The 8,713-nt window shown below is 33.7% G+C and overlaps 1 protein-coding gene across 2 annotated transcripts; it reads left to right on the top strand.

Moving 5' to 3' along the window:
- Positions 1–5,302: 5,302 nt before the first annotated feature.
- On the top strand, positions 5,303–7,469 carry LOC135090067 (KRAB-A domain-containing protein 2-like). Of its 2 annotated transcripts, XM_063986342.1 has the most exons (3): positions 5,303–6,719; positions 6,884–7,090; positions 7,290–7,469. In XM_063986342.1, exons 1-3 carry the CDS (start codon positions 6,237–6,239, stop codon positions 7,467–7,469), a joined length of 870 nt encoding a protein of 289 aa, XP_063842412.1. In that variant the 5' UTR covers positions 5,303–6,236. The 2 variants fall into 2 exon arrangements, with proteins under 2 accessions (XP_063842412.1, XP_063842413.1); XM_063986343.1 differs by lacking the exon at positions 7,290–7,469 and having other exon boundaries at positions 6,884–7,200.
- Positions 7,470–8,713: the final 1,244 nt, after the last annotated feature.

Genomic DNA, 8,713 nt, shown 5'->3' with positions numbered 1-8,713 from the left:
TGGTAAATAACAGTCCGAAAAAAAAGCTAAAATTAACTTTTTTGATAATGATCTTTTATCACATAATTGCCCTGAATTTTTGCCAGAATTTTGGCATCTCGGTACCTATGAAGATGAATAAAAAAATAAAAAATTTCCTGTTTTTCTATTTACTTTTTATTTATTTATTTTTTTCTAAATAAAAAGTGTTACTTGTGGGGTTTAGCTTTTTGGTTCTTAAGGAACTTGAAAACACTCATAATACACGTTTCTCGTAATATTCTTTCCTTTCCCAATAATAAGATTCTTTGCATGTATTTAAGCGTTTTATATAGATAACATTATTAAAAATCACTCAAAATACCTGTTGTTGGTTATGTTATTTTTTTTCTATATAAAGTGTGTTTTGCATTCGTTTTAGCGCATATAAGGAGCTGAAAAACACTTAAAGGCAAGTTCTTGGTAAACGTTGGTTTTATTCCATGTAATGTGATTGCCCTGCTTTTAAGTGCTTTATTGACTAACACTTTCAAAAACACTCATAAGACACTTTTCTGGTAATGTCACTTTTTTTTTTTCCCACATAAAGCTATATTCGCATGGGATTTCGTTTTTATTTAACTAAGAATGTGAAATAACACTCAAAATACACGCAATTAGTAAGGTTGTTCTGTTTTTCAATTAAGAGGTTTATTCACGAGTTTCAACATTTTCGTATCTAAGAAACTTTTCCATATATACGAGTTTTTGTGTTTTTTGCCTTGTGGATCTTGTGAAACTATAAAACACTCATTATACACGTTTCTCGTAATGTCCTTTTTGTTTCCCAATATAGAGTACTTTGCATGCATTTTCTCGTTTTTTGTAGGTAACAAGTTCAAAAACACTCAAAATATACGTGTTTGGTGATGTTTTTCTATTTCTTCGTATTGGTTGGTTTGCATCCGTTTTACCGTTTTTCTACGTAAAACACTGAGAAGACATTTTTTCAGTAATTTTGTTTTGGATTCCCATATTGAGTGACTTCAATGGTATTTATCGTTTTGGTGCCTAACATGCTAAAAAACACTCAAAAGACAGGTTTGTTGTAAAGTCGTTTAATTTCCATGCATGCTTTGCATGCACTTTAGTGTTTGGTACATAACAGTCCGAAAAAAATCTAAAATTAACTTTTTTGATAATGTTCTTTTTTCCATATAATTTCCCTGAATTTTGCCAGAATTTTGGTATCCTGGTACTTATGAAGATGAATAAAAAAAAAAATGCTATTTTTTTATTTATTTATTTATTTTTATTTTTTTTCTATAAAGAGTGTTATTTGTGGGTTTTAGCTTTTTGGTACTTAAGGATCTTAAAAACACTCATAATACACGTTTCTCATAATCTCCTTTCCTTTCCCAAATATAGGGTTCTTTGCTTTCCCAGCTTGTTAGGACCAAAACGCTAAAATGCTTGCAAAGCACGCTAATTTGGACAACGAGACGATATTACCAAAAAACGTGTCATATGGGTGTTTTTGACCATATTAGGCACAAAAACGCTAAAAAAAAAAAGCATAGAAAACACTATACATGGGAAAACAAAACATTATCAAAATGTGTCTTGATTTTTTTTTTTTTAGCTTCTAATGCACCAAAACCCTAAAACGTCTGCAAAGTACCCTTTATGGAGAAACAGAATAGCATAACCAATAACGGGTGTTTTGAGTATGCATGCAAAAATGCATCCAAATCCCATGATATTTAGAAATTAAACGATATTAACGAAAACAAGTATTATAAGCTTTTTTCAGCTTCTTATGTGCCAAAAGGCTAAAACTTGTGAATACCAGTCTGCACTGAGAAACAGAACAACATTGCCAAAAATGTGTATTATGAGTGTTTATCCTTATGTTACATACCAAATCGGCAAAACGCATATAAAACATATATGAAGAAACAGGACGACATTATTAAACACGTGTGTTTTAAGTTTTTTTTCATTTTGTTATATAGCAAAACCAAAAAATGCATGCAAACCACCCTGTTTGGGATAACGGAACATCACCACAAACGTGTCATTTAGGTGTTTTTCAGTATATTTTTAATCTAAGCGCTAGAAAGTATGGAAATCACTCTATATGGAAAAAGGAAACACTACCCAACTTCGGGAAACGAAAAGATATTAACAGAAAAGTTTATTATTATTGTTGTTTTTTTAAGGTTCTTTTTTACCAAAATCCTAAAATACATGAACAGCAGTCAATATCGAGAAACACAACATTACCAAAAACGTTTATTATGAGATTTTTTTCCCCGATGTTAAATATTAAAACTCCAAAATACATACAAAGTACCTTATATGAAGAAACAAGAACAATATTACCAAAAAACAAAAAAAAAATTACCAAAAAACATGTATTCTTTTCAAGGTTGTCAGGTACCAAAACGCCAAACTGCATGCAAAAGAATCTGAATTGAAAAAGAAATGAACTTTACCGAAAACTCTTATGAATGTTTTTTTTTTTACTCATTTTCTTACGTACGAAAACTCTAAAACGCATGCAAAACGTCTTTATTGACAAATAGCGTGTGTTTTGAGTGTTTTTCAGCTTATTAGGTACCAAAACAACAAAATACATGCAAAACACTCTACTTTGTGAAATGAAACGACATTACCTGAAACGCCCCATTTGAGTTTTTTTTTTTTTTTTTTTGCATATCAGACACCAAAAGGGTAAAAAGAATATAAAACTTATATTACCGGAAAAGAAAAGAAACCAACATTATCAACAACGTGTCTTTTGAGTGTTTTTAGCTTATTACGTGCCAAATCGCTAAAACGCTCAAAAACTCAATGGGAAAACAGAACATCATTACCAAAAACTGGTATTTTGAGTGTTTTTGAACTTCTTAGGTACTAAAACGCCAAAATACATGCAAATTAAATGATATTAGGAAATGAAAAGATATTATTATTTTTGTGCTTGTTACTTAACAAAACACTAAAGTGCATGCAAAGAACCGTATTTGGGACAATCAAACAACATTATAAAAAAACTTCTTTTGTGTGTTTTTTGCTTCTTATGTACCAAAACGTTACAACGCGTGGAAAACACCACTTTTGGAAAAACAGAACAACATTAACAAAATCATGAGTTTTTTATTTTTTCCACAAAGTTAAGAAGCAAAACCCGAAAATGCATGCAAATCACCTTATTTGGGGTAAGGAAATAACATTACGAGAAACGTACTTTTTATTATTATTATATAAGGCATCAAATGCTAAAAAAAAAAAAAATCGTGGAAAACACTCTATATGGAAAAATAAAAATGCTTGATTAAAAACGTGTCATTTGAGTGCTTCTTACGCACCAAACTGCTAAAACGCATCCAAAACACCGTTTATGGAGAAACAAAAACAGCAGCAAAAAAATATTTCTTTTTAGTGTAAATTACCAGATATTGGGAAAAGAAACGATTTTAACAGAAATGCTATGTCTTTTCAACTTCTTATGCAATAAAATGCTAAAATACATGAATAACACTCTATATGGAGAAACAGAGAAACATTATGAAAAACTTGTATTATGAGGGTTTTTCCACATATTAGATACTAAAACTCAAAAATGCATTCAAAGAACTATATATAAAGAAGCAGAACAACATTATCTATGTTGTAATGTACTATGTAATGTACGTGTACTATGAGTGTTTTTCCTCATGTTAGGTACGAAAACGCCAAAATACATACATGAAGAAACTCTACATGAAGAAAAAAATTAACAACATTAACCAAAAACGTGTATTAAAAGTTTTTTGAGCTTGTTAGGTACAAAAGCGCCAAAGTGCATGCAAAACATCCTTTATGGGAAAAGAAAAGAACATTACTAAAACTTGTCTATTGAGTGTTTTACGACTTCTTGCGTACCAAATCGCTATAACGCATGCAAAGCGCTTTTTTTTTTTTTTTTATGGAGAAATAGAACATTACCAAAAATGTGTATTTTGAGTGTTATCCAGCCTTTTAGGTACTAAAACGCCAAAATGCACGTAAAGCACTCTATTTGGGGTAACGAAATTACATTACAGGAAACCTGAGTATTTTCCAGCTTATTTTTACCAAAACGCTAAAGTGGATGCAAATCACCCTATTTGGGGAAAACAAACAACATTGTAAAAAACGTGTCGTTTGAGTGTTTTTCTTCTTACGTATCAAAACGCTAAAATGCATGCAAAACATCTTTTATGGAGAAACAGAACAAGATTACCAAACCTGTGTTATAAGTGTTTTACAACTAGTTAGCAAAACTCCAAAATGCATGCAAAGCAACTTATTTGAGTCAAGGAAACGACACCACCAGAAACATGTTACATGCGTGTTTTTGAGCATATTAGGCAACAAACGATAAAGAGCATGGAAAACAATCTATATTTGAAAACAAAACATTATGAAAAACGTGTCTTTTGTGTTTTTTTTTCTTTAGTTTCTTACGTACCAAAACGCTAAATCGCGTCCAAAACACCTTTTATTTGAAAAAAAAAACAGCAAAAATGTGTTTTTCTTTCATTTTTTTTTTTAGCTTGTTAGTTAACAAAACGCCAAAAATGCAAGCAAATGAACCTATATGGGGAAACGAAACGATATTAACAGAAACGTGTATTAGGATTTTTTTTCGGATTTTTAGGTGAGAAAAGGCTAAGACAAGTTTATGGCATTCTATATGGATAAGCAAAACAACATAAAAGAAAAAAACGTGTATATTGAATGTACTTAAAGGCCAAATTCCATGCACGACACATTTAATGGTAAAAGAAGACAACGTTACCAAAAACGTGTCTTTTCAGTTTTTTTTTTTTTCTTTTTTTTAAGCTTGTTTGGTACCAAAACACCGGTGTTTACAAAAATTCTCTTTATAGGAGAAGATAACACAATACTAAAAAAAAAAGTATCTTTTCTTTGTTTTTTTCAGCATATTACATATTAAAACGTTAAAACGCATGCAAAACGCCCTTCATAGAGAAATAGAACAGTATTGCCAAAAACGTGTGTTTTGAATTTTTTTTTTAAAGTAAAACGCAAAAAATGCATGCAAAGCACTCTATTTAACGGTAATGAAACGATATAACAAGGAACGTGTCATCTGGGTGTTTTGAACATATTATGCACCAAAAAACTAAAAAGCACGGAAACCACGCGAAAACAAAACATCATTAAAAACTATATATATATATATATATATATATATATATATATATATATATATATATATATATATATATATATATATATATATATATATATATATATATATATATATATATATATATATATGTTACGGCCATTTTGGAAAATTGGTCGTTTTACAAAATTGCCGGTCATTATGCAAAAAGACCAAATTCGTGGTCACATTGCAAAATGACCTAAATTTCTCAACATTTTGCAAAACGACCAAGATTTTGGTCAGTTTACAAAATAAACAGTATTTTTGTTGGTCCGTTTACAAAATCTCCATACAGTAAGCAGCCAGATGGAAAAAAAAGCGAGGGAATGATAAAACGTTACAGTTGCAGTACATAACCAATGAGTATGCTTAACTGTCCTTATTTTAGGTTCAGCTAATCATCTCACACACACACACACACACACACACACACACACACACACACACACACACACACAAAGTTCGAACCACTTCTTTTTGAACACACACACACACACACACACACACACACACACACACACACACACACACATTTATCGCACAGCTGGATTTCCCCCTGAACTCATATGAGTATGTCACCCTTGTTAATCTTCGTTCAATCTCTGCTGGCCTCGCTGCCACTCTCTCCTGTAAATTATCTCTTATGATATTGGTTCATTTACTGGTTTGTCATTCACTCTTGTATGTGTAGGCGCCGTCATCGAAGGGCAGGTAAGATAGATTAGTTAGCTTGTGTAGAAAATAGAAATGATAAGTGATGAAATTAATGGAAAAGCATGTGACAAAGGGATGACTAAAGGATAGGCGGGAAAGGGAGATATTGGTTCATTTACTGGTTTGTCATTCACTTTTGCAAATTACTGGTTCATTGCTGGTCGATCATTCACTTAATATCCTCCCCCCTCTTCCCCCCCTCTCTCTCCACAATAGTAATGGGAGCTGACTGTTGATACTGTGGTCAGTCAGGCACTGCTGAAAGCCAGGAGAAGACGACCAACGTAGTGTTACTCCCAGTACTTTGTGTGTATTTTATTATACTCTGGAAATCTGTACAATGGAAAATAGAAAAACAGATTTTTATTCAAAGCTGATAGCGGCTGAGGAGAAGAAGGCATCAAATACTTCGAGTTTGTTGTACAGAAATGAATGCGAACAAATTATGAATCGCTTGGATGAACTTAAACGTGTTAACATTAAAAAGACTCAGAAAGACTATCGTTTGTTACGAAAGTATGATATCCTTGAAGTCACAGTTGAAGGTATCACCGTTAAGAAATTGCAGAAAAAGGGAACTAATCTTAGATTCGTATGCGCTGAAGATGTGTTCGATGTGATCGATGCTATTCATCGTGCACGTGGGCATGGAGGTAGAACTATTGTCTTTAGGGAAACAAGTGAAAAATATGCCAATGTTTCAAGATCCCAAATTGAGTTGTATTTACAGTTCTGTGAGGAGTGTCATCTGAAAAAAAGCACTGTACGCAAGTCTGTGACTGTGAAGCCAATTGTATCCAACAGTATGAACTCACGAGCTCAGGTTAGTAAACAAGCACTGGTTAATAATAATAATAATTTCATTATTGCCATGGCTTGTTGTCAGAGGGGAGTCTTTAATACCCTTGCTTTTGTTTACGATTGCAAATATATTATTATTATCTAGCAATATTACATAATCTTTTTTGATGTTCTGTCTATTTGTAGGTCGACTTGATCGATATGCAGAGCCAGCCAGATGGAAAACATCGTTTCATTCTGAACTACCAGGATCACTTGACGAAGATGGTGTGTCTTCGGGCTCTACAGACGAAAACTGCTGAAGAGGTTGCTTTCCACCTCGTTGATATATTCTGTGACAAAGGAGCCCCCCATATCCTGCAGTCTGACAATGGAAGAGAATTCTCAAATAAGGTAAAGAACAAATGATTTATGTAAATCTCTCTCTCTCTCTCTCTCTCTCTCTCTCTCTCTCTCTCTCTCTCTCTCTCTCTCTCTCTCTCTCTCTCTCTCTCTCTCTCTCTCTCTCTTTAAAACTCACAACATAGCAATATTGGAGTTAATGAATCACCCTGTATATGACAAAACCTGATATACGCTTTTCAATTTTCAGCTTGTCAAGGAAGTTCTGATGATGTGGCCAGAGTGCAAGATGGTTCATGGCAAACCACGACATTCCCAATCGCAGGGCTCGGTGGAACGTGCCAACAGGGATATTGAAGCCATTCTCGCATGTTGGATGAAGGACAACAACTCTACACAATGGTCACAGGGACTGCGCTTTGTTCAGTGAAAGAAAAATACCCGCTTTCACTCCGGAATTGGAAGGACACCATATGAGGCCATGTATGGACAGAAGGCTCGTCTTGGTGTTGACGCAAATTCTGTACCAGAGGAAGTCCTGGACGGTATGCAGACGGAGGAGCAGCTTGCAGAGGCACTAGGTGTTGTCAATGAGGTCACAGACACAGAGGAGGAAGAGACAGGTGTTGAAAAGCAAGAAGAAGCATCTGCTGTCATTAACTGCATCTCCTGTGGCAAAAGATATTTTGGTTTAAATGTGTGCAATGTGTGTGAGAACCCATGTCACTCTAATACTCCGTGTTCTATGAGGAATAACGATGCTGATGAGTCTGTGCTTTGTTCCATCTGCAGTCGGAGTCAGAGTATTCATACTGAACAAATGAAGTCCAACATAGAACAACAGAAACAAGCCCAAAAAATGATCGATAATTCTGTGAAGAGATTTCAACCAGCCAAGGTAGGGGAAACTGTGATGGTTCCTGTTCCATTAGTTGACCGCGGACGTGCAGAGTTTCCTAATGTGAAGGCAGTTGTTTTTCAGGCATTGGACAATGGCACATATAAGCTTGGTACAAAACACGGCCTGCTTAAACAAGTGTACACTCGCAACCAATTTACTCCATGTCTAGAAAAATTCCTTTCTCTTGATGATGTTGTACAGGAGCGGGAAGTAAGTCTGCGGGAAGTAGCAATTGCAGAATCAATGGGACAAGGTCAGGGATTCGCTAAATGCTCCTGCACTAAGTCATGTATGACCAGACGCTGCAAGTGTTTAAAAAACTCTGTATTATGCAACAGCAGATGCAAATGCAGTGCCTCTTGCTCCAACAAGGTCGACACACAATAAAATTAGTTATGTTCACTACGTTTTATCATTCCCTCGCTTTTTTTTTCATCTGCCTGCTTGCTGTATGGACATTTTGTAAACTGACCAACGATAATTTTGTAAACTGACCAAAATCTTGGTCGTTTTGCAAACTGACCAACGATAATTTTGTAAACTGACCAAAATCTTGGTCGTTTTGCAAAATGTTGAGAAATTTAGGTCATTTTGCAATGTGACCACGAATTTGGTCTTTTTGCATAATGACCGGCAATTTTGTAAAACGACCAATTTTCCAAAATGGCCGTAACATATATATATATATATATATATATATATATATATATATATATATATATATATATATATATATATATATATATATATATATATATATATATATATATATA

The sequence above is a fragment of the Scylla paramamosain genome, chromosome 34 (genome assembly GCF_035594125.1).
Source record: "Scylla paramamosain isolate STU-SP2022 chromosome 34, ASM3559412v1, whole genome shotgun sequence".
Taxonomy (NCBI): domain Eukaryota; kingdom Metazoa; phylum Arthropoda; class Malacostraca; order Decapoda; family Portunidae; genus Scylla; species Scylla paramamosain.
The sequence above is the reverse complement of the archived record's forward strand: the minus strand, read 5'-3'. Positions and strand labels throughout refer to the sequence as shown.